Below are 26988 nucleotides of genomic sequence, written 5' to 3' on the forward strand. Positions count from 1 at the left end.
ACTTGCACACTAAAATTAAAAACCAAATTGAGAAGAATATTGGTCAATATGCTAGACATGCAAATTAAGGAAGAAAGGAGGTCATCATTAAGTCTAGAGATTGGTCTTAAGAGGTGAATGTGATGGCAATGTGATGTTGATTAGCTTGGTTGTGCATCCTCTAATGGGTACAACAAAGGGTGTCTCGAAGCTATTGAAGTACTTAGTGGCAAAACTTGAGAGAGGAATATCATAGACAATTTGGAAGGGTGACATTCTAAGGGTAGAGTGGTGACTAATAGTGTATTATTACTTGACCCAATAGAGAAGGTGGAACCATGTTCATTGTTGGTTAATGGTGAAACATCTAAGGTAGGTTTCCAAACTACGATTTATAGTCTCTATTTAGCCATCCATTTATGAGTGATAAACGATGTTGTTGTTTAACTATGTGACATATGCTTTTAATAGCTCATTCGAAAGGAACTAAGAAAAATAAAGTCACTAAGGCTTTGTTTGGATTAGAGTGAGGATTTGAGGGTGTGAATTTGAAGTGATTTAAGATGAAAGTGTGAAGAAAGTGAGGTTGTTTGGATTAAAGTATATAAGATGGATTTGTAGGGAAAGTTTATTGGAGTTTGTGAGTGATATGATAGATTTGAAAGATATTTTAATTTTTTTAAAATGTTAAAAATATATATTTACAAATTTACCCTTATCTTACTAATTAAAAAATAAAATAAAATATAATTTTGTATAAATTTTAGTTAATTTTTCTTTTTAAATAAAAAAATTGTAATATTTATAATTGTAAAAATCATACAAAATAGAAACACAATAAATTTTAATATATTAAAACAAAATTAATCCATAATATATCTAGATATAACAAATACTATTATTTTATATTTATATTTTATTAAATTATAATATTATTATATAAATTTAGTTTTTATTATAAATAATTATTTTATTTATATTAATAATATTATTAAATATTTTAATAATATAAATTTAGTTAATATTTAATACTATTTTATTTATATTATATTATATATTTGGACAGTTTTTTTATGTTGTAGAGGAGGATAAAATTGTAATTAAAAAAAGTCACATGTCTTTCTTATTGTTTCTTGGCATTGCAGAAGGGAACGTTTTTTCCCATTCCCCGCTTTTCTTTCATTGCAAATCGTTGCAAATCAGTGGAATCAAACACAAAAATTCTTCACCTTTTAATCCGCGTAAACAGTATCTTCATAGATACAAATAAAGGCTAAAGGTGAAAGTTTTGGGGTTTCCATGACTATGTGTGTTACACTGCAAAGTGGTTCACTGGATCTGTAGCAAAGTACATGGAGGGAGGCCTATGAAGTGTGCAATTTTAGTAAGGAGTTTTTAAAACTTTAAAACACATTATATCTTTGAATATTCACTTGCCAAATGGTAACAAATTGATTAGTGAGTACTAAGTTTTTGTGAAAATCTTCCAAATCTTGTATTAAAAGATGTGTTATATCTGCCAAAGTTCACATTCAATTTTATTTCACTGCACAAATTAGTTTATCAACATGCTTGCGAGTTGGTTTTTCATAGTAGCACCTATGTTATGAAAGACAAAATCTCATAGAAGTTGATTGGTTCAATTGAGGCTAAGAATGATTTGTACTAGCTACACGTTTCCATCATTGTGTTCAATTTTATGAGTAATGTTGAGACCCTAGACGATCTAACATTTGTAGCCCATCCAGACGATCTAACCTATGTAGCCCATCCAGATTTTCTAATCCTAGTAGACTCTTTAAGAGAGTTTTTCTTATAACAAATACCTGGACTGAAAATATATGCATATACATGCATTTGTTATTTAAACAATCTAATGTGTGTTATGTTAGCTGAAGGACAACTAGACCATCCAATGGTACTACTAGTTTCAATGACATGCAATCTAATTTTCTTTTATATGTTTATATTTGCTTAAACTTTGTCCTATATAAACAAGTCGTAATAGCAAAATGTTTTCCTAATATATTATATGACAATTGTTTTAAATATTCAGTTATATCTTCAAACATTAAAATCCAAGTATGGAAGGATTTTCTTACAAAAAAGTCATGAAATAATCTTAAATAGAAATAATATATTATGTGATACGTATTTAACAATAATTCAATGTTATATATGCAAATTGTTTTTGAATTTTTTACTTATCAAGCAAAGTCAGGAGCGCAATAAAGAAACTATATCAAGAATTTTTATATTAAATTTTTAATCAAGCATATGTCAAGGAAAACATAGAAGATTCCATGTTGATGACAAAGATCAAACTTAAATCAAACATTAGCAAAAAGGTTGTTGCAACGGTCATCTGAAGAGGCTTGTATAACAAAAATACTACATTAAATTATTTCTATCTTCTAATGTTTAACTAATGTTAAATGTTATTTGTGGGTGTGTGAAACCATTATAATTTTTCATATGTGAAGTAAACCTAGTCATCTAAAGATGTTCTCTCTGTGAGAGTTGTTCTTATTCTTTTCTGTGAGAGGTCTTAATCTTAGGAGGGAGTTTAAAACAATATAATCAATAGTGGGTTGTGTAGCGGATAACCAGGAGTGATTTGTGTACTTGTTATAACCAGGAGTGGTTAACATCCTTGTTGTAATTAATTTACTTTATTAGTGGAACCTTTTTAGTAGTTTTCTCAGGGGTGAACTAAATGTAGTTTGTGTATTTAAGTGAACCAATACAATGTTGTGTTGTTTGTCCAATTGGTGGTCTAGTATGGTTCTCTATGAAGAGTGTTCAAGGCTTTATTCAACTCCCCCTTCTAGAGTCAATTATTCCAACAAGTAATGTTTTTGTAATTCTTGATAATGCATTATTCCACTATAAGTTAGGACATTTATCCAATTATCGAGGTTAGAAATTGTTGTAAGTTTAACCTTACATTTCTTTCACTAAAAGTGTTGTTTGTGATTCGTGTCATGCCTCTAGGAAAAAAAGATTTTTCCCCTTTAAGTAACAATAAATCATCTTCTCCTTTCCCTTACATCTTGATATTTGGGGACCATTTTCAAAACCTAATATCCACAAGTGCAAATATTTCCTATTCTTAATGCTCATTATAGTTCCAATTTTCCCACCATTAATTATCATTATCCCACACCAATGCCTCCCTTACATCCCAAATCCACTAGAATCAGTAAACCTTTCCCATTTGCTTGATTACCATTGCCCAACTTTACAAGCCAAGTGTTCATCTAATCACTCTATTCACACTTATTTCTCTTTCACAAATTGTAACCTCATCTAAAATCCTATACCATATCCCTTTCTTTTAAAACAAAACCTCAACACTACAAAGATGTTTGTACTAACCCGTAATGGATTCAAGCTCTGAACCATGAACTCAATGCTTTATACAAAATGACACTTGGCATATTGTTGAAATTTCACATGGTGATGCAATTCTAGCTTCATTGCATGCGCCTAGTAGTTTCTTCAAGTTATTTTGAATTTGTTTATCATGAATGGAGTAGGAGATGCAGCATAAATCATGGAGAAATGAAGTATTGATAATGGTTGGGAGATGGAATTTGGGGTTTGAATTCCTAGTAAGGTTAGGCCAACACTTATAAGGAATTCTATAAGAGTTTAGTAAGAAGATTATTCTAGAAAGAGCTTAAGAACAAGAAGAGGCACCAATGATTTTGGCAGCATAACATTTCTTATTCCAAGTTGAAAATTACATAAGAAAACACTCTTACTTATAGTGCTTTAGACACTTAAACTTGCGTCACAAGCTTTTAAAATTCTCCACACTCACACAATGACATGTGGCACTAGTAACTTGTGGAGCAAACTTTATAATCTTTTCCATTCATACAATGACATGTGGAAAGGATAGCTTGCAGCCCAAGCTTCAAAATACTCTCTAGTGAGAAGTGGATAAGTGGCAAAAAAGGCTTTAAGAACAAGGCAAAGTGGCGCCTACTTGGTGCTTCACATGTAGCGCCTATTGTGGCACATTTTTGGAGTCTTGCAAGCTTCATAAGTGGACGTCTAGTATGGATTTTGGATATAAGGCCCAAAGCTCAAAATTCTATGTTACTTGGTCTAAAACAAATTCCTTAACTACTTTGTACAATTTTTATAGATAGAGGTCTCGAATTCTTAACGCTCCAAGAGCTCAAGATTAATCTTTTCAAACTCTTGGTAAACTCTTTATCAATTCTCTAATCCAGTGACCTTTTTATTCTTAACTGCAGTCTCTTAAATAGATTTCCATCACCTAGGATCAAGCCTATTGGTTATAAATGGGCTTACAAACTCATAAAAACATGTTGATGGGAGCATAACTAGATATAAGGTCATGTTGGTTGCTAAAGGATACAATTAGGTTGAAATGGATTGTTTTTTTCTATAGTTTCTCACCTATGGCTAAGATGTCTACCAATGAAATGATCCTTGCCTTGGAAAATGTTTATTGTTAGCATTTACATTAAGTTTATATGGATAGTGCCTTCATACATGGTGAACTCAAGAAAGATGTTTATATGGAAATTCATATAGGGATCATTGTTTGTAAATCGAATTAGGTCTACAAACTTGTTAAATTCGTATATTGGCTTAAGCAAGCAAGTAGAAATGGTTTGAGAAACTAAGTTCCACACTTGCTCTATTTAGCTACACACAAGCACATGTAGATTTTCCTTTGTTTGTTAAATTTAATTATGCCTTATTCACATCTTTAACTATCTATGTTGATGATGTTCTCTTGGTTGACAATGATCTAAATGAGTTTTCTTTCGTAAAGAATCATCTTCATTCCAAGTTTGGCATCAAAGATCTTGGGGATTTGGAGTTTTTCTTGGGCTTGGAAATTTCCCAGTCCCGTAGTGATATCTCCCTAAGTTAAAGAAAATACTACATGGACCTCTTATTTTATACCAAGTTCATTGGTTGTAGGTCTCACTCTACTCCCATGGATTCCATTTAAATTAACCTTTGACACAAGACAATTATATCATGACATTGTTGGCTATCACAAACTTATTGGTAGACTTTTACACCTCACCACTAAAAGGCCTGAAATTACATTTGTGGTGGCTCAACCAAGTCAATTCTTGAATGCTCTTATGGATCATCATTTACAAGCAACTTGGAGAGTTATTTGGTACTTGAAACGTGCTTCTAGACATGGATTTTTCTTCTCAATATCTTCTGCTATAACCTTATAGGGCTATACTGATGTAGATTTTAAAAATTGTTCATTGACAAGATGTTCTCTCTTTGTCATTCTTTCTTCGTTGACCATTCTCTTATATTTGTCAAGGTCCTTTTCTAAAGCAGAACATAATGTCTTTATATCTATAACTAGTGAACTCCAATGAATTCTTTATCTTCTCAAAGATGTCAATGTTCATTGTTCTAAAACTGCTTTTATAATCCATTTCGTTTCTAATCTTGTTTTTTATGATTGGACCAAACACCTAGACATTGAGTGTCACACGATTCTGAAAAGCTTTAAGCTAGTATTATGAAGTTGCTTCCAACTTTTTGTAGAGACCAAGTAGCATACCTCTTTATCTAAATAATTTAATTTTTTTTCCTATTAGTTATAATTAATCTATAACTAATTTTCCTACCATCACTTATACTATGTAAGTATAATCTCTCTGTACATTTCTACACGATTGAATACACTTATTTCTTTAAATGAAGATAAATTTTGTGTGAACATCATATGGACTCCCATCCGTGAGCTTTTAAAAAACCTGATGATTTCTTTCTACATCCCCATAGTTTTCATGGCACCCTATAAGGTGGTTAAAAGACCAAAATGTCCATTTGATGTTGCCACCCTTTGTCATTGTCATACCCTTTTTTATGTGTTTTGTTATGGATGGACTCAAGGAAAAAAGTATTTTTGAATAGTACAATATGAAAGTCATTTTTTGCATAAAAAAAATTTCAGATTGTGTAATTCGGAAGGTACTTTTGAATTATACGGATGTCAAAAAAATGACTTGTGTATTATGTAATCTAAAAGACATTCCTGAATTATACAATTCAAAAGTTTCTTTATTAAGAAATAACTTATGGAAATCTAAAGAAAAAAAAAATCATGTAAAAAATTACTTTCAAAAACAATCCCTTACAAAAATTTATCTAAAAAAAGATAGATTACTGGACTTGAAAGTCTTTGAGCCACTTTTGGGCCTAGAGGTATCCAACCCAACATGAGGGTGAGGCGATGTACATACGAGTGGGATAGTGTTTCTTCTTGCACCCTTACATTTTCAAAATACCCAAATTACCCTTGAAAGTTTTGGATAGTTCTGCAATAGAAATGTTCCTTAAAAAAAGAAGCTTATAGAATAGAAAAAAAAAAAAAAAAAAAAACCATTCCATGTTGAAACACATTTTTTAACTAACTTCCCCAAAATGATAAATCCAGAATTTAAAAAATATATTTTAAAAAAGATATTCCGAAATGATTATGGAATTTTCTTTCTGGTTTCTGGTAATAGGTTATGGAATTTTGTACCCTACCTAATAGAATGTAATGTGTATTACTCCACCAAAAACGTACTAAAATCATGAATAAAGGAAAAGAATCTCACCCTCCCTATTTGCTCTCAACAGTGTCCATGAAATTGTAGAGAAGAAACAAGAGGGTGGTGAGTTTAAGAATGCAGTAAGAAAAATGTAGGGGTGCAGGAAGTAACATCCAATAGCTCTGGCTTTTGTTTTGCTCTGAATTGAAGCAATGGAAGAACCACCGGAAGAACCATCACAGTCGCAAGAGTCATGGCAAGATCACCACACTTGGATAACGTTACGTCTCCTCAATTCTACATCCCCACAATTCAAACTTTTCTGTTCTCTTTCTTTCAATCTTTAACATCTATCACGTTTTTCAGAACACAAGACATTCTCAGGGAAAAGCTGATCACAGAGGACAGTTTCTCATGGAAATTATCCACCAAAGGCGCCTCACAAGGTGAACCTGGTTATGAGAAGGGAGAAGAATTGAGATACGTTGGTGGGGTTGACATTAGCTTTTCAAAGGATGATCCATCAAAGGCATGTGGCACCCTTGTGGTGTTGGACTTCCACACTCTCCAACTTCTGTATCAGGACTTCTCTTTTGTCACTCTTCAAGTCCCTTATGTGCCTGGCTTCCTTGCATTTAGAGAGGTTCTTTTTCTTTTCTTTCTATTTGATGATTTTGAAATATGACCAAAAAATTTGTTTTTTATTTTATTTTATGATGAGTCATGATGCTATATGTAGATGAGATTGAATTGAACCCAATGGGGTCAGGTTAGTGGTGGAGGGTTTGACTAGTTTGTACAAGGTTATTAGTCCAAACCCCATAAATCCATTTGAACCTCTTTAAATGCTGGTTTTTACTATTTTTAAGGAGGTTTGTGACTTTTGTTATGTCTAGGCAAGATAAGATCACAAATAAATGCATCAGAACCTCTTTGAATAAGATAGAGTCTCGAATTTGGCATGTTGCAGATTTGAACCCCACTTATCTTTATGGAATGAGGTAAATGTAGGCTCCTCTTTGAGCTTGGAGATTCTCCTATCTTAGATTTGAGCACCGTCTCCCTCTCTAAATTTTGTTTACCAGAAAATAAATGCATTAGAAGGAAAAAGGTTGGGGTTGTATTTATGGTAGAAAGAAGATAGATTCTCCATTGGTGTTCTTGGGCATGCATGAGGGAGACCAGTAGAATTTTCTCAGTAAGGAGATTAAATCAGATAGCAGGTAGGTAGCTTGGCTTCTTAGAGACATAGGGAGACTGAGAAAATTATAGGAGAAACAATTGAGAAAGATCCAGAAGTTTATAATTTAACTATATACATGATTTACAATAGAACATTATGTAGTCCACTCTACCTCGTGAGAAAGGGCTTCTTTGTTGTTTTACTAGTTTCCAAAATGTCTGTTTCAGCTATTATATTGATTGCTCCTATAATTTTAGGCCCCAGTTCTTCAACAGCTTCTAGAGAAAATGAAAAGGAGTGATAATCCTTTCTACCCTCAGGTAATGTTTATTACATCAAGAAAAATACATATGAATTTGGTACCTTTTGAAACTTGCTCGTTTTATTTTACTCAGTACTCACATTGCTGGTGCCAATCTTATTAGCTGCACTAAAAACTCAGATATGCAGAACTTTAACAGATTGGTAATTATTTTGGAGTTTTATAGCAATCTATGATGTTTTTGTACCTAAGTTTCATCACCTGAATAGGTTATTTGATGGTTGTTGACAGCTGTTAATGGTTGATGGAAATGGAATACTTCATCCCAGAGGCAAGTACATTTTACAAACGAATATTATGCATTCCCGATATAAGAGTCGTGCACAAGATTTTTTTATTCAATAGTTTTTTCCTTTTCTTAAAAATGTCATTTAGAAGAATTTATTAGCTTTTATGAATATGATATTTACAAAGGTACTCTTTTCATTAAGTTTTTGTCGGAAATAGAAATCTAACAGCTTTCATGTGAGGAATATTTTCTTATATTTTACTGGTCTGTTATGTTAAACTAAAGAGTATTGAACCAATCATTTTCCATACTTAATATAATGGTTGGCTGTTGTTTTAATATTTGATCAATTTGTAACATTGAATAGCAATTGATGTTGGTATAACTGAAATCTGGCAAAAGCCAGTAAGTGCTAGACTTCACTCACAATAAAAACACTCCCATTGACGAACCATTTCTGGCTACACTTTATATCCATCCCAGCCAAAGAACTTTTATGACTCAACTTCCAATGTTAGTTGGAACTATCTTCTGAGAAAGTTGAAGTCATTTTAAGTTCTTCTGATGAATATGTTGTAATTTATTTAATATAACATGTAAATTTTGGTTTGCCACCTGTGTTCAACAGAGAAATTTTCTAAGCCTTTAACTTTTGCAGGTTTTGGGCTGGCCTGTCATATTGGAGTTGAGACCAATCTCCCAACAATTGGGATTGGAAAGAATGTTAGTTATTTTTGGCTTGCTAACTGTATCACTTACTGATCTCTCATCTCATGCGTCCCTGTACCGATTACCCTTCAATAGATTTTGACTTGCTTCTCTATTTATTCATAGATTCTGTAGTTATTTTTTATAGTTAAGAACAAGAAATACTGAATAAGTTCCTGAATTCTTTAGCTGTATATGTTCCAGTTGCATCATGTGGATGGTCTTACTCATTCAACAGTGAGAAAACTTCTTGGAGCTGAAGAAAACTCTTCAAAAGATTTTATTAATTTGGTGGGTGATTCTGGGCGTATATGGGGAGTGGTAAGAACTTGAACTAATGGTACCCTACTTATCATTATTTTTTATAATAAGGATGTGCTGATAATCATATGCCATTTCAAAAGGCTTTATCATACTCACGAAGAGCAATTTGTTACATGTTATCATGCATAACTTACAAAAACTGCTAACTCCAACTGTGTTTTATAACTTACAAAAGCTGTTAAGTCCAAGCTCTAACTTTTTATTTTCTTGCTACACTTGTGTCCAGGCCATGAGATCTACACAGGGATCCATAAAGCCAATATTTATATCAATTGGTCACATGATATCACTTCAGACTGCCATTACGATAGTTCAAAAGACCTGCAAGTTTCGTGTGCCTGAGCCAATTAGACAGGTGAAACTATCTTCCATTTGAAAGCATTTGATGCCTGCTTAATCTTAAATAGATGTATAATACATACTTCTCTTGTCACAATGAAATTAAAGATAGAATACACGAACCAGACCTGTAAAGGAATTATTTCTGCCTTTTGCTTTTAATCATTTATCTTCTATAAAGCTATTATTGACTCTTTTATGGAATTTGTTGTTGGCTTATTGTAATAGACCACTTTCTACTTTAGGATTTACTTGAAATTTGCAGCTTATATGTTATAGCCCCAAGATATAGTATATTTTTTTCATCTTGGGATGCACTTCTTGTTCTCCTGCACTTGGTTGAACTCAATCTTCTCTCACAATTATTATGTTGGCAATGCATTAAATGTTTCTGTATCTCGTTTATTAATAATTTATTAAAAAAGTTCATGGTGGCAGATGCTTGTTATAGCTAGACTAATTTACCAATTCCCCATTTGCTGCTTAACACTTTGATTAGATAATTTACTTGGCTATGCTTTTCATCATAGATCTTCTGCTAGAAACATTTTGTTCATAAAAGAACCAATAAATCACTGGTTGTATTCCAGTTATTGGAAATCAAAAGTATCCAGTTCTTTACACCTCTGTTTGAAAGTGCAGGCTGACATAAGATCTAGAGACTACATTCGGAAGCTTGGAATGAATGGCAAAGTAACATAATTTCACTCATATGGTACATCATTGTCGACATTAAATTTTCTTTCCTCATTGCTCTTGAACACCTAAAGTGATTGCAGCACTTACTGGTTACTACTTACTACATGATATCATGAATTAAGTTCGACACTTGTACGGTATGTAGGTGGTCTTAGCAATGTTAATTTTCAAGTTCGAAGATGTAAATGAATAGACACAGAAGTTGAGTTATGATTATGCTTTCAAGCCATACTTGTACAGCCTTGAAATCGAATACATAAAAGTATCACCAAAGATTTCCAACTTTTGAATATACAGTACGGCCTTTTTTTTTTTCTGGTGCCTCTTGCACTCACCTAATTCTCAGAATGGATCTTATTGTAGTGAGATTTTTGTACCTCTAAAATAATTTATAATTCTGTAGAACTTACATGGTTTTTCTTATTGATTTTCTTTTTAAACTGTAAATTTGTTTTGGGTTTAACTGTTTGTCCAGTTAAATAATGGAATAGATATGTGAGATGAGATGAAAATAACTGTTTGGTTGCAAGGGACACAAACAAACTTGATAGAACCATCACAATTCATCAAATAGTTAGTGTTGAAATTTTCAATCTTCTTGTACTTAAGGCCAAAATTGCATGTCTTTTCATTTGTGAAATGCATAAACCAATACAAAATGCTTATGTAATTTAGGATATCAGGATGAGTGACTGTAAGATTCATCATGCAACCAATCATGCTTCTAAAATATGTATGATATATCTTCTTTGTCCCATATTTCTTACAAAGTTTTTCCTTTTGAATCACAGTAAGTAGTGCTCATTTCTTTATGTTCTTCAAGTGTAAATTTTTTCAAAATCTCCTCCATTTTCTTTTGACAAATGAAAACTTCATGATGTCCTTGGTTGAACTGCATTCCAAGAAAGAAGGACGCTAAACTGAGATTTCCCCCTTAAACACCATCGTCATCTCTTGACTATCTTCACAAGACAAGGATTGAGTTGTTTCCTTTCAATGAAGGTGTTCCTTGAGGTCTTACAACTTCTGTGCGAATCAATTGCAACTTCTTGCCTTTGGAAAATGTTTTTTCTTTTGCTTGCTAAATTGTCAGGCTTGGCAATCTTAAATTTGATCCTCAAGCTTAGGGATATCAAGTGTCAACCTTTTCTCGCTTAACTGTAGCAAACCTTGATTTGATGGTGATAATACTCAAGCCTCTTGTTCCAAATTTTGGCGAGATATTACTTGAGTGAGAAAATTGTTTGCTCCTCCTCAAATGGGTCTAGAGCAAAACTTTTCCCTTTATTTTCACCTTGAAGATATCTTGATTGGCTGCATTTTTAATCAATCAATATTTATCTTTAATAACAACTTTAAAATCCTAGTTCAGTAAGTTGACCAACACCTAATAAATTTTGGTCAATTTCATGAAAAAAAAGAACATCAGAAATAAGTTGTGTCAGCACAACTTATGATTAGTATCGCATTTCCTGAAATTGATATATAATCACCATTGCCAATTCTGACTTTGGTAACATTGGTTGCCCTTAAATCTTGAAGAGTGCCTTGTCAAAGGTCATGTGATTGGCGCACCACTACCAATCAATCAACTTTCACTTGATTAACGGCTAAAGAAACAAGTGACCACAAAGGCTTCTTCCTCTTGATTAACAATCTAAGCCCCTTCACCATGGTGATTTTTGTTGTGGAAAATCACAGTTTCTTGTCCCATTTGGTTGCACTTGCCGCAAACAAGTGGCCACAAACAGTTGGTCTTCCTCCTCTTGATTTACAATAGCCAATAATTGTTTTAGTATTTCTTGATTGTCTCAAAAAATTTCATCCTTTGCAACTCAAATTCCCTCACTAAATTAAGCACCAACATGTTTTGTGTTCTTTGATTTCCAGCATATCTCTCCTTCAGAAAATCCCAAATTTTTTTGCTGATTTGAAAGTCATGATTCTTGTGAAGATGATCCTAGAAACACCAACAAAAAAGACACATCTTTGCTTTTGCCTTCCTTGTTTTTCTATCCTTGTTAGTTTTGATTTAGCCCATGGTAGGATTATGCAGCAGCGGAAGTATTTCCTAATCCTTTTCCACAACTTCCCAGAGAGCAAATGCCTGCAGGTAAGACTCCATTTTTACTGCTCAAAGGTGGTTTTCCCAATTATAGAAAGAGTAGTTTGGGAAAGATTTGCTTCAAAATCCATTCTACAAGGGTTCTTGATACCAATTGTTGGAACTGTGGTAGAAAAAATAAAATTGGGAAGAAGGGAAAATAGGATGTGTTGGAATATTTTGAGCTGAAAGCAAGAAATGTAACATTTACATTTATAGTTATTGAAAGAGAAAAAACATACTGATAAATTAAGTGATATAATGATCAATAACTAAATAGACTTGCTTCAAGTAGAAGTAGTAACTGACTGACTTGCTTCTCAAATAAAAGTGTCAGTCTCTTATGAATTTATTTACTTATCAAACTAAAACAGAAATATAAAGTAACATGCAATACATAAAGCAAATATTTAACTTGTGTTACTAAATTTTATGAAAAGGCAAGCCATAACGTAACATAAAGTTGCACCTTGGTTGTAAAGGACCCGTGGTCCTTTTCTTTTTCTTCTTTGATTCATCTCTTGGAACTTCTGGAACCATTTCTTACTTATCTTTTTCACAAATAGGTCTTAGTAGCTAGGAAGTAACTAAGAATGAAGCATTTTTAACTAATTAGAATTCGATTAAGAGGAAGTTTTTTTTTACTCTAAAATCTACGTATCCTTAATTCTTCAACTTAATATGTGAATATCTTATAGTTTTGCCAACTCTGTCTGTCAATAGAGAAATGTTATTCTCTCAACTAATTTATCTTTTTATTTGTGTTTTGATTGATATGGTGATGTTTCATTAGGTCCCTGGATATCTTTGTGTATTTTGTGATGATGAAATTGAGAGATATATAAAGGTAGGAGAAGATTTGAAAATATGAATATGGTCAATGTAAACTTTTGAGTTTGAGATGATTTGTGATATAGTTTTTATCTGATTAAGTATTGTACAACATAAAAACATATATTTTGTCGTTTTTAGTATTGTATTTTATAATTGTAATCCCTAGGATAAATAATAAATAAATAAGACCAAGAGAGTGTAAACTCCTACAACAAATGTGATGTGAGATTATTTTTGTGCATATCAAATTGTGTTTGATTGAGTTTTTAGGGCATCTGACCTTCAACAAATTGCTTGAAATTAATATGTTGTTTATTGTTGAACGTTCCAATTGATTAAAATTTTTGAAAGTATTAAATTTACATTTGTTATGTTGTTTGAGATATTGTGAAATTTGTTGTTTTAGCTATTTCTGCATAATTTGTCCAACAGATCTTAACCCAAAAGCAATGAACTAATTTCTTATTTAAATCCACCAAGCAAATTTATCATATTTTAAGATGGTATGCTATATTTGAGATATATTAATTGTATATAATTAGAAGTATTTATCTATATATGAAATTGGTATATGGATTGAAATGAGATTTGATGAATGGGTTGAAAGTGAAGAAATTGATATATGAATTGAAATGAGATTTGATGAATGGATTGAAAGTGAAGTTAGTGTATGTTTATGTTCAATTAATCAATTTATGTGTCTAATTATTTGATAATATAGTATTTAAGATTATTGAGTTTGCATTTGAATAATTATACGTAAAAGCATTGAATTGAAAATAATTCAAAATAATTGTTAAGCCAATCCTATATCTCCTTTATTATTTGACATGCTTTGCAAAATACACCTTACAGACTTAACCTTGCAACTAGGTCGGATACTTTCAACAAATTGGGGTATGTAGAGAGAGAAATTATGAGAATGCATCAAACAAAGTATATTCCACTGCCTAACATTATATAAGGGTACAAAATAGCCCATAATTTTTTATAAATGATTTTTTATTAAATACATAAAATATTAACTAAATTTTCAATAAATCAAAATATATTAATAAATTTTTATCCCATCTATTATAATAGAAAAACTTAGTTTGGCAACCCACCTAATATATTTTAGAAAAAGTTGAATAACAACCAAACCAAAAATTCTATTATAGAGAATCTCATCCCAAAACAATAGCTTAGATGTACCAAAAGTGACTTTAAAACAAATGTTGCCAACTATTAAACACTGCAAAGAAGTTTCTGTGATCTTCAACAAGTTTTTCATATGTTAGCTCCAACACACATGTTGAATATGAAAAATGAAGTACTGTCTACACCTCCAAAAATAAAAATAAAAATAAAAACCAAGAATCTTTTAAGGTCACAGAAGAGTGAAAAACAAAAATGCCAAGAGTAGTATTCTGAGATGCCAAATTCTCCCATTCCCATGCAGGCCAGCAGAATCTGTCTGGATCATGATTTTGAATTTGCAATCTCCAGTGGAAGGATCTTTGTCAGTGACAACAGAAAGGCCAGGGAATTTGCATGCACTGTCAATCTGGTCATTCACTTGGTAATAGCTATTGAATGCAAAAGAGATGTTACCACGAACATCTAAATTACCACATGAAGTTTGATATCCAAGACTTGTACAATCTGCATTTTGACAAGCAAAAGACACACTAGGTGCCACTTGGTCATCATTGAGGTTTGCTGAGGGTTTCAAAATGCACCACTTTTTGCCCAGATATGCTATCCCATTTGCTCCTACTAAGCCATTGGTTCTTGATCCTATGTTAAGCTGGTACTTGGGTTGTCCATCATAGTAAAACAACCCCCAATGTCTTTCAAAATTACCTGGCTGAATGCTCTTGAAATCTTCATCTAGGAGACTGAACAAGTAAGCATCCATAGGACCAGGCCTCATTGGTGTCCCCTTTCCGGCCATGTAGCGCGACATGAAGCCTTGGTTAAACCTTTGAGCATATTGAAGGTTTGCATTTCTATCTCCATCTGTAGGCCACCCAACTTCTCCTACAACTATAGGCATGTTTCCAAAACCATTTTTCTGCAGCGCCCATACTAGAGTATCATGGTTGGCATCAAAGACATTGTCATAGATTCTACCATTGTCATTTATGGGGGACTGAAAGCCATTGAAAAAGGCATAATCAACAGGAAAATTGGGATCTGCATAGAGACTGATGAAAGGATAGATGTTCACGGTAAACGGAGCATTGTTCTGGCTCAAGAACTTGACAATCTGCACCATGAGATCATGGATGTCTTGCCTGAAGTCACCATCAGAGGGTACTTGTGCACTCTGATACACATCAGCATTTAGAGGGACAGTGACTTTAACCTGGTTGCCTAAACTGGCTTTCACAAGAGCTGCTTGGATATTTTGAAGAGCTGGAAGTGTTGTGGCTTCGAATGAACCATTGTAAGTTGACAAGAAAGGTTCATTTCCCACTGCAACATACCTTGAAAAAATTACAAGAAATATTGTTTGAGAAAAAGTAGGAATTGCAGCAGTGACATATCAATAGTGAATAATTCAACAATTAAGGAAATAATCATTTCTGAAGTGGAAGTCACAGATTTCCTTGATTCTTGTCCTTCAGAAGGCAAAATATTTCAATCTTAACACCATATGAGATCTTACTACACTTGAGCTCTAACAAAATTTTGAAGACATTGCAACCATTTAATTTTACAATTGCAACAAATAATCATATATTTCATAAACCATGATTTACTTTTATGCCCTCATTTCATCAAACCTTTCGTATGGTCTAATATTAGGGGACACGAATTTACTGAATTACTCTTGCACAACTATAATTAATTCAGTACACGCAAACAACGGCACCTCAAGTAAAAACAAGAGTAGTCTCAAGAAAAGCAGGATCATTGGTAGTACACCTATGAAGGAAGATAACATGCACACTTTACTCATCTAGGACTGGCAAATTCATCAGAGATACTAAAAGGCAGTGGACTGACCATAAAATCCTGTTCAGTAGAATATGCATGAAAGTTTTCATGTTGGATAATATGGGCCAAAGAACAACAACCACTTATCTTACATTGACTCACATAAATATAGATGAACCATTTATGTGAAGATTATGTTACAAAATGATAGTTGAACACCAACTCCATAGTTTTAAATAGCATGATCTATTCATTTGTAAACGAACATGGGCATGCTATTCTTGAACACCAACATGGGTATGCCATTCTTGAACACCGACATGGACATGCCATTCTTGAACACATATTGACAGAACGCCATTCATGAAAGCAGAGAATACATAACAACTCAAAGAACTCATTATTCCTTTTTACTTTTTGTCCATATAGAAAATCATCAAACTTTATCAGATTTGATTTCTAAATCAAATAAACTAGAATGGGATTCTTAATCAAACCAAGTCAATTCTATTAAACAAAATCACATAAATTCTACTTTTAATGATGCCAAAGACATTGGAAAGAAATTCTGCCTGGTGTTTCACTAAATGTGAAGGAAAAACAAGTAATTTCCATCTTTAGAAAGTTTCTTTGCAATGATTTCTTCTATAATTGCTCTACATCATTACTTCTCTAAACCGTTAAATCAGATAACACAGACCTTAACATAACCTCCAAACTCTGCTTAAAAAAGTCCTGCACAACATGAGCTGTCGAATTACATTGCCGAATAAATTACATGCATCCATGCTCAAAGTTGTGAGCTGCATAATGCAATGGTTGAACTCAACATAAACCAGTCAATAGAGAGTAAGGGGCAAATTACCTGATGTCCACTCCCCCAGATGAGACATATGCTGAAACATTCTTGGAAACCCATCTTTCAGCCGCTTGCATACTGTTGGCCAATGTGTAGAGCATTTCATTTGGTATACCAACCATTACCTGAATCCCAGACTTCTTTAGAGCATTTAAAATATCAGGGTCAGCATCAAAAAGCTTAACTTTCTGAATACCATTGTCCTTCAGCATTTTCACCATAGTGGAGGATGGCAAAGGGTGTGTTAATTGTGTGCCCCAATTAACACCAATCCCACTCACTAGACCCACCAACAGTACAATACATAACACAAGAACAAGGCACCCCCTAAACCTTCCACACCCCATCAACTCCATAAAAACTGACCAAGATAACCAGAACCACCTCCAATACAAAAATCAAATATATACTACTTTGTAAGAGTATGTCAAATCAGAACCCTAAAACTAGTTTTGTTATTCCCGGGTTTCAACAAGTTTGTTGATTGATTCTGCCAACAGTCATGGAAATCCAAAGCTTGCATGCTGAAAATAGCAGAATCTGAATAACAGTTCAACAACACCCATCAACAGATAAGAAAAGTTTAGTTAAAACATAAAGGGTGAATGGGTGACACAAAAGCAAGATCACACAACTATGGAAAGTGAGAAAGTGAAGGTCCCGGATGGAAATAAACAGAAAGTAACAAAGTTGAAACCTTCAAAAGCCAAGCAAAATAGCTAAGAACAGATCTCTTTGTATTTCCACAGATGAGTGAAGAGAGAAAGTGAAGAATGAATGAGTAGAGAGAGAAAGTGGCCTTATGAAATTATGAGAGAGAAGTTTTATGGTAAAAAAAGAATTTTTTTTTCTTTGGGTGAAGAGCCAAGCATGCTCAGCAAACTGAGACCCCACTTTGTTGATAAAACTACACAAAATCTGAAGTGGCTTCTCACTTTACATGTTATTAAAAGGTTTGAATTTATAATAATAATAACCTATTATTTTTCTACTGAAACAAACAAACAAATAAGTGTCATTTTAGGTCTCAACTATTCTATTTATATAGAAGTAAAAAATAAAAAAAGTACTTAAAATAATTTTAATTTAGACTTTGTTTATTGCACAACATTCTCTCATGATTGTCTCAATATCTTGAGCGTAGCATGTTCTTTTTCTTATATATCAGAATAAATTATTTACTCTAATATTTAAATTAAGAGTTAAAATATAATATTTTAAAATTATAATTTTACTAATTTAAAATGATTTATAAGAAAATATAACTCTTGGAATAAGGAAACTAATTTGATTTGTTTTATCATAAACAAATACGTTTTCCATTTTTTTAACGTCCAGATTCTACTTTTCCTTAATTATAATTATTAAAGTTTTATAAAATATTATTTTTTTAATCTATTTTATAGTACTCTTCTAATTAAGTTATATCTTATTTTGATTTAAAAAATAAATTATTTTAGTAAGATTAATTAATTAGACAAGGGTTGTGCAATGACAATCTTAATGTTGAAGGCTTTAAGGAATTTGTCTCCCTTCTCTGGAAAGTTGTCGAATGCTTGGTTGTTTTAGTGTCGTGTTTGGCTTATCCAAACAAAAAAGTATGTTGCTCGTGAACTCATCCAAATTCCAAATCAATCTCATTGGATGATATCATTTCCTCACCATATAGTTATAATATGATTTTTATTTTTATTTAGGTGATAGCATTATACTATATTATTTTTAAGACATTTTCATAAATTTTCTTTGATATAAAATTTAATTTTTAATATTTTTTCACTTATAATTTAATGTGTTCAAATTTAAAAAAATATATATAATTATGATTCACAATCTCTATAAACATGTTTAAATAGATGTGCATAAGAGGTGTTATAAATTATATATTTGGTTGAAGAAACAATAGAAAAAGAGAAGAGAAAAGAATTACCGTTTTAAGATTAATTACATGCAATAGTTAAAGTTAAATTTTTAATAAGTTTGTAATGTTATAATTAATCCAATTTAATAAAGAAAGATCAATTAGATTAAATTATAAAATTCATCACCTAAAAATAATTAGAGTTCTTTCATCTTATCTAGTAAAGAGCGCAGAGCCCCGGCCCGACCTGTAGTGTAGGTCCGCTAACGTAAAGCGAGGAGTTGAGCCTGAACTGGCGAACCGAAGTCGCTGCGTGGATGTTCCCAATCCCAGCTGTGAATCCTTCGGTTCAAAACTCAGAAGAATTACAGGAAGAGGCCATTGAACAACTCGAAAAAGCCCAGGCCCGTTTAAGCCACAATGAAAACAGATCCTAGGAAGGCTCTCCTACTCCCCTTCTGCCCTTGGGGGGCAAGAAAGACTGTATGACCGCACTCGTTCTAGCAGATCAGCTCTTAGCCAGTCTTGTTCCCAGCATCGATGAACCCGTCCACGATCAGGCCCTTAACATAGTTACTCTGAGTTCCTGCTTCAGGGGAAAGGGAAACAAACGAAAATAAATTCGTGACTACGGCCTCAGATGATTAGGCGGGGACAGGATTCGAACCTGCAATCTTCAGGTCATGAGCGGACTTAGTAGCGGTAGCGGGGCTCTTCTTCTCATTTGTTGGTTGTTCCCTCTCGAGTTGTTTAATGAGGTGGAACTGTTTTACTTTTTGATTTCCATCCATATTGATATGTTTAATCAGCTAGATTTTTTTTAACATTGAGTCGCTCGTTCAACTGTCCCTCGGAGACACGGTCGAGAAGTACCATGCATGGTTGCCCCCCGTCCTTTCCTGCTCTCGGTCCCACCCAGCAAGATACGGCTCAGCCAAAAAACGTGGGAAATTGAACTCACTGTATTACCTAGCTGATTGCACATTAGTCAAGGTATTTATCCTGCCTTCATGCCTTTGCTTTGAAATAGTCCATAGTAATTTATAAGTCTCCCACTTCTTAACTGTTTTCATATCTCAATGTTAAAAAAAATCTTTCAATACACATTTACATTATTCAAACAATCATAAATTAAGTATTTAATATATTCTTTTAATAAATATACTCATACAATATTTTTTATCACATTACTGAGATTATATTATCATTCTAATATTCTATAATAATAATTTAACTAATAAACTATGTAATTTATTTATTAAATATTTTTATTTTATTTTTTATGAAAAAATATTTAGGTAATTAAATAAAAATAAATAAAATTATAGATTTTTTTTGTTTAAACAAAAAAATTTCAATTTGAATGGAATGAAAATATTATATAAAACAACTTAAACATATAGAAAGCAAGCAATTTAAATAGAAGAAAACATATTATGAGAAAAAGAATTTACAGTTTATGTTATCAGAAATTTGATTTTTGAAATAAACATAAAAACAAAATCTAAACATAATTTGTGGGATTGAGAGAAATAAATAATCAAATTGAAATGATAATATTGAAAAATTATAAGGATAAAACATGAATATTATAAAAATTAAACACACTACTCTATGAAAATAACTTAATTTAAAAATAACAAAGACAGTTAAAAATTCAATAAATAAATAAGTAAAATAATATAAAGTAATATTTTGATACCATAAATCATGCCATAATATATATATATATGAAGGTGTAAATTACATAAATGTTATTTGGACCTATAGAGTACACTGTATTTTTTTATTTTATTTTTTTGCAATCTAAAAAACAACATCAAATCTCTAATTATAAGTCTATTTTCTACTTTCATCTTCTTTACTTCGATTTAAATATCTTCTTTTCTAAATATATAACTTATCAATCATAATTTTATCAAACTAAACACGTTTTATCCTTTTTCATCTTTTAAATGTATTTACTTTTCTTTCTCTGATAAATAATTCAGTGGTTGATATCAATTTTATTTCCTAAGATCCCAATAATATTTATTTGTGTCCAAAATCTTTTGAAAAAATAATATCCATGTGCATGCAACCCTAATTAGCATGCAACTTTGTAGATTAATAATTTGAAAACGTTGGGTCCCATAGTTACATTATTAAGCTCCAAACAAATGAATTATGTAGCTAGAAATAGTTTTCTCTTTCGAACAACACGAAAATAGACAGCACAGTACTACATGCCTTATTGAGCCACACCAATAATGAATTGAATTGTGTGGCCTACTTCTGCAACCCATTGAATTCATGAATTGAACTTTCATCAATTCTCTAAAATTCTTCTTTCACAACAACCATATCAATACTCATGTACACTTTAGCTAAGTTTATTTGATTTTCAATTATATTTATTAAGAAGGCAAAGTTTAAGTTTGGTATATTTAAGTGTAGAATGAGTTTTATATAACAAAATAATCAATTTGTGATGTGGCAGATCAATCTGAGGCTATGACTAGCAAGGGAGAGGTGGTGATTAGGAAGGTAAATCATTCATTTAATAAGATACTATTTGCAGGTTACACAAGTAAGCAAAGTGTTACATTGACTCATAAGTTAGGTAAGGTTAAAAGGAGAATTCATTTAGAAGGGACAAACAACAATACTTAAAGGTTGATAGAAGAATGGGTTAAAGGTTGATAGAAGAATGGGTTAGAGAGTTTTAGGGTGTGTCCCTACACAAGCACAAGGTCAAGAAACAACCCATTTGGATGAAAGATTTTATAATAGGATAGGTCCATAAAACATTTTGAATGTCTGCTATAATTATGTTTTTATTTACAGTTTAAGATGTTTTTCTTTAAAAGTTGTAAGGCCCACGACTCCCTTATGAACCTTAAAAGGGACTATCAGTACAAAATGAACGCAAAGAAAATTTTAGTAACCCTAGTTTTAGTATTAGTAGTAACAAAAGCCTAACAAATTGGTGTTTTCATTGCTTTCCCAAACCACCATCAAAAGCCCTAGAAGAGGTCTTAAACAACATTCAGGAACGCCTCACAATGATTCAACCAAATAGAGGTCAACATGAGTCGACAATCTACACTAGAGGCAAGGAATGATCACCTTCATTCTAATTTAACTTCCCTCCTGAATAGCGTTCCTTTTGCATTCCAAGAATAAGCTCTCACCCTTCAACCACCAAATCAACCCTCATTCAAATCAATCTCACTCCTAGCATCATCACCCCCCAACCCCTTCCCCAAGACCACCAACATTCAACCTGCCCTTCTTTGATGGCAACAATCCACTGGATTGGCTCTTTCAAGCAGATCAATATTTCTCCTTCTACCAAATACCGTTTGACCAACATCTACCCATGGTTGGATTTCATATGCAGGGAGAAGCTCTTTCTTGGTTTAAATGGTTGCATAATAACAACCTACTAACTGATTGGCAATCATTCACATGGGCTTTGGAGCTCTGTTTTGACCCATCAACATATATCAATCACCAGGTAGCAAGGTCGGTTTTAGCAACTTTGTTGTGGGTCTTTCTCCCGAGACTATACTTAACTGCTTCATTTTCAATTTGCATATTGAAATATGCAGAGAGTTAACCATATTAAACTCATATTTTATAGCCCAAGTCATAGGTCTAGCTAAGCTTATTGAAGATAAAATTAGAGATTCAAAACCTAAACAAAATCGTTATCCCTTACATTCCCACCACCATCCTGCCACTACCTCATTAATAGCAAACACACCCAAACCCAATACATTTACCCCAACATCAGCTCCTATACCCATCAAACGTTTATCCTCGTCTCCAATGCAACAAAGACGAGCCTTGGGTTTATGCTACAACTGAATGCACTTCATCTCGTTTTTTTACTACTTTTGGATGACCCACAGTTGAACCCATGGAGGATATTCCCCTCTCTCATAATTACACGAACATTATCCACTTTCACCCCCAAGTCCTCATAGGAACCATTTCACCCAAAACTCTCAAATTCATCAATTTAATTCATAACTTCTCAATTATCGTTTTAATCGACTCAGGCAACTCTCACAACATTCTCCAACCTCTTGCCCACCATTTAAACATGCCCATATAATGGTGGAAAATGGCGCTTTCATTAAGTGTCAAGGTATTTGCCCATTAGTGGACATATCTCTCCGGAATCCACATTCATTATTCTCTTTTACCTTCTCCCCATTGAAGGAGTAGATGTTGTTTTAGGCATTGACTGGTTCCTGCAGAGCGTTTACACACAACAACCACCAAATCAGATTACAAGTTCATACTTCATCCACCCCACCAGCTACTACTTACCACCAATTTTGCCAATACCTATCCAACAACTTTATTGGTTCCTTACACCTTTTATCTGTGAAACCTCAACCCATGTCACCTAAATCCTTAAACATCGAAATACATAACCCCTCATCCCCGTTATACAATCTTCTTACACCCATCTAATCGCTTCTCCAAGAATACCAAGTATCTTTCAAATGGGTTACCTCCACAAAGACTCTATGACCACCATATTCCATTGTTACCTCATATCTCACCTATCAAAGTGAAACCCTACCGATATTCGCATCACAACAAAGAAGTTATTACTAAACTCATTACCGAGATGTTGCAATAGGGTATTATTAAACCCAATACTAGCCCTTTTTCTTCATCGATGCTATTAATAAAAAAAGATGGAACATGGCACTTTTATGTTGATTACAGAGCCCTTAATGCAACCACCATTTGTAACCACTTTCCCATTTCTACCATTGATGAATTGCTAGACAAGTTAGGCTCAACTACTGTTTTAACTAAAATAGACTTACATTCAGGGTACCATCAAATCCTACTCGTTCCAAGCGACACTCAAAATACAGTTTTTCGCACTATTGTTGGCCACTACGAATTCTTATTCATGTCATTTGGTTTAACTAATGCTCTTTCTACTTTTCAAGCAGCAATGAATGATCTTCTCATACCATACCTCCGCCAATTTGTCTTAGTTTTTTTTTATGATATTTTGATTTGCAACCTGACATTGCAGGATCATATTGCTCATTTAAAAACTATATTGCAAGCACTACAATCAAAAATTCTTTGTTAAGCTTACCAAATGCAGTTTTGCAACCGCGAAAGTAAGTTACCTAGGTCACATAATTTCTGCTCAGGGAGTCAACCCAGACCTAGAGAAAGTCAATGTCATGCATAATTGGCCTCAACCATGATCACTCTCGCCGCTCCCCTCATCGACTTATTACAACACCACAAATTTACATGGTTTGGGATCGTAGAGCAAGTATTTGAAAATTTAAAACTACATACATCACAAGTGTCTACCCTACACCTTCCAGACTTCAAGCTCCCCTTCATGGTGGAAATAGATGCCTCAGTCGTGGTAGTGGGGGCAATCCTCAGCAAAATAGGACATCTGCTTACCTTCTTCAGCAAAAAGATGAACCTCAAACTCCAAACATCAAGAGTTGAAATACCCTTCTTTCCCAAACCATACAAACCCCCAAGCAACAGAAATGAACAAGCTAATTTACAGGAATATGACTTTCAAATTGTGTACAGACCTGGAAAGGAAAATGCCGTGGCTAATGCTCTTTCACGACAAGGTCAAGACCATTCACCCATACTCTGCTAGCATTATCATCTCCCATCCCATAGCTAGTTCAAGAAATCCAACAATTTTTTTAGTCCACAAAATGCCAGGAAGTAGTTCAAGCATGCAAAGGCAGTCAATAGAACCCAAGCCTTTTCTCCACAAGCCAAGGGTTATTATTTTTTCACCACCAAATTTTGTGCCAGCAGCAAATAGTTTTCGTTATCACATCATGCACGAATTCCATGTTTCCCCTTTCGACGGCCACTTCAGCATCAAACCCACACTGAAGCGCATTGCTCCCTCATTCTATTGGCCGAAATGGACTAGAGACATCCACCGTTTCGTTCAAGACTGCTCCACATGTCAAAAAAACAAATACATGCCAACCAAAATCTAGGGATTACTCCAAAAATTACCAATTCCAAAACTAGTATGAGAAGATATATCAATGGATTTTATTACTAACTTACCCGTTTCAGTCGACCACTCGGTCATTTGGGTCATCTGTGACTGACTCATAAAGTATGCGCATTTCATAGCATTTCCCACACCCTTCACAACCCAACAACTAACCAAAGGTTTTCCAATTGAGATATGTTGCCTCCATGGACTACTAAGAACCATTATATTAGACAAAGACCTTTTGATCGTCAGTACTTTTTGGTATACTCAAAACACGAAGAACCATATTAAAGTTCAGTTCGTCATACCATCCACAAACTGATGGCCAAGAAGTGCTTAACCGCGGATTAGAAGCTTACCTGAGATGTTTCGTAGGAACCCAACCTAGCAAGTGGTATCAATATCTTCATTTGGCATAACTATGACACAATACCATCCACCATTCGACTATAGGAACCTCCTCGTTCCATGCTATGTACGGTCGGCCGCCACCCACTATCATTGACATGTTGCACTCCCCAAACGCAAGTGCAACCAATCCCGAGATACTGTCACACCATACCATCATCCTCCACGAACTCAAGGAGAACTTGCAACGCATACGCAAGTGAATGTGTGACCAAGAAAATTGTTATCGTGTCGACTATAGATTCGACCCCGGCGAATGGGTGTTGGTACGCCTCCAACCCTACCAGCAGCACTCATTGGATCGACGTTCAAACCAAAAGTTGGGCCTGCATTTTCTAGGCCCATACAAGGTCCTTTGTTGCGTCGGCGTCGTCGCGTACGAACTCCAACTATCAGAGTCAACTCGCGCCCACCCCATCTTCCATGTATCGCTCCTCAGACCATTCAAAAGGTCACTCAAAAGTTATCTACCTTTTTCTAAAATAACCATTAACTCCCTCTCTCCACCAACACTTAACTTATCCCAAAACACAAGTCATAACTCTCTAAACACACCGCACAATGAAGCCAATGCCATCGCACCACGTGTCCCACTCACAACACACTCCCAATGCCTCGAGCCCAGCGAAAATGCGTTCACCCAAAAGCCTCCTTACACAACTCATAACTCTCTAAACACACCTCATAATGGAGCCAATGTCAGTGTGCCACGTGCCCCACTCACAGTTTGCGCACAATCCCAATGTCAAACCCAACGAAAACGCGTCCCAAGAGCCTCCTTCCACTCCTAACCTTAATGTGCAAGCGGTGCCCCCCTTCTAACCCTAGCAACCTATCCACCATAACCAGCCCAAAATGCTTCTCGCGACCCAACTTCCCGTTGCACCGTCGTGTCACTACAAAGACACTCCACCACACAGCAAAATAAATCCTCAATTGGTTCAACCCCAGTTTAATTACTCTCCAACAGCCCAGCTGACCCCAAGGCTCCACTTTGAGGATAAAGTGTCTTTTGGGGCAGATAGTAATGTTAGAGTGCATCCCTACACAAGCACAAAAGCCTACTAGAGTGGGATAGTTATGATCTTAATATTAGCCATTAGGCATTGATGGTTGGGTGGAGTCTTGATAAAGCTTTATGTAAAACTTTTTGGGAGGGATAAGTTGGTGGTTGTGTAGCTTAAGGTGTACCTTGTTGAACTATTTAGGACAAACATTGGGAATAGTTACAATAGAAAAGGAATTCTAGGTTGATAACTACACAAAAGATAGTATACCTTTTTGGTTGTATTATGAAATGAGAAGTTTCAAAGTCAGGATGCATGTGGGAAGCTTCATTTCATTAAAAGTTTGTACAAGTAACACTATAAGAAAATCATTATAAAGAAACTAAATTTATAGACAAAAAATAATTAGTTTATATGTTGATTAAATTATATACTAATTTATATATTAAAAAAATTATTAATATATAAATTAGTTTCTATTATTAATAAATAGTGTATAAATTGATATCTAATTAATTGTCATATATGTATTTTTAAGGTCCGATGATCTTTAATACATATGGTCTCTCTGGTCTCTTTTTGAAGTTTAAATTTTTGGATACTTATAGGTTATTAAATAGTCATACCTGTT

The 26988-nt window shown here is 33.7% G+C and overlaps 2 protein-coding genes and 1 long non-coding RNA gene across 10 annotated transcripts; 1 reads left to right on the forward strand and 2 right to left on the reverse strand.

Moving 5' to 3' along the window:
* The first annotated feature begins 6561 nt into the window (after positions 1 to 6561).
* On the forward strand, positions 6562 to 10655 carry LOC137813384 (endonuclease V family protein). 5 transcript variants are annotated; one of them, XM_090299561.1, is made up of 9 exons: positions 6588 to 6819; positions 6906 to 7182; positions 7980 to 8042; positions 8118 to 8187; positions 8276 to 8315; positions 8932 to 8996; positions 9186 to 9302; positions 9532 to 9660; positions 10287 to 10655. In XM_090299561.1, the coding sequence occupies exons 4-9, from the start codon at positions 8167 to 8169 to the stop codon at positions 10344 to 10346; spliced, it is 432 nt and encodes a 143-aa protein (XP_090155687.1). In that variant the 5' UTR covers positions 6588 to 6819; positions 6906 to 7182; positions 7980 to 8042; positions 8118 to 8166; the 3' UTR covers positions 10347 to 10655. The 5 variants fall into 5 exon arrangements, with proteins under 5 accessions (XP_068471689.1, XP_090155687.1, XP_090155690.1 ...); XM_090299564.1 differs by having other exon boundaries at positions 6657 to 6819; positions 8148 to 8187; XM_068615588.2 differs by lacking the exon at positions 8118 to 8187 and having other exon boundaries at positions 6562 to 6819.
* Positions 10656 to 14485: 3830 nt separating this feature from the next.
* LOC137813385 (glucan endo-1,3-beta-glucosidase 5) lies at positions 14486 to 18001 on the reverse strand. Of its 2 annotated transcripts, XM_068615590.2 has the most exons (3): positions 17763 to 18001; positions 17072 to 17605; positions 14486 to 15752 (listed from the first exon to the last, which is right to left on the reverse strand). In XM_068615590.2, exons 2-3 carry the CDS (start codon positions 17419 to 17421, stop codon positions 14651 to 14653), a joined length of 1452 nt encoding a protein of 483 aa, XP_068471691.1. In that variant the 5' UTR covers positions 17422 to 17605; positions 17763 to 18001; the 3' UTR covers positions 14486 to 14650. The 2 variants fall into 2 exon arrangements, with proteins under 2 accessions (XP_068471691.1, XP_090155677.1); XM_090299551.1 differs by having other exon boundaries at positions 14486 to 16941; positions 17072 to 17893.
* A 4255-nt stretch (positions 18002 to 22256) lies between these two features.
* On the reverse strand, positions 22257 to 26606 carry LOC150029489 (uncharacterized). Of its 3 annotated transcripts, none has more exons than XR_016519164.1 (3): positions 25011 to 26606; positions 24509 to 24891; positions 22257 to 24371 (listed from the first exon to the last, which is right to left on the reverse strand). It is a non-coding gene; the product is annotated as an uncharacterized LOC150029489 (long non-coding RNA). The 3 variants fall into 3 exon arrangements; XR_016519162.1 differs by having other exon boundaries at positions 22257 to 24891; positions 25011 to 25153; positions 25302 to 26594; XR_016519165.1 differs by having other exon boundaries at positions 22257 to 24368; positions 25011 to 26592.
* Between the last annotated feature and the right edge of the window lie 382 nt (positions 26607 to 26988).

This window comes from Phaseolus vulgaris, chromosome 1 (assembly GCF_051622355.1).
Source record: "Phaseolus vulgaris cultivar YP4 chromosome 1, ASM5162235v1, whole genome shotgun sequence".
NCBI classification, from domain to species: Eukaryota; Viridiplantae; Streptophyta; class Magnoliopsida; order Fabales; family Fabaceae; genus Phaseolus; species Phaseolus vulgaris.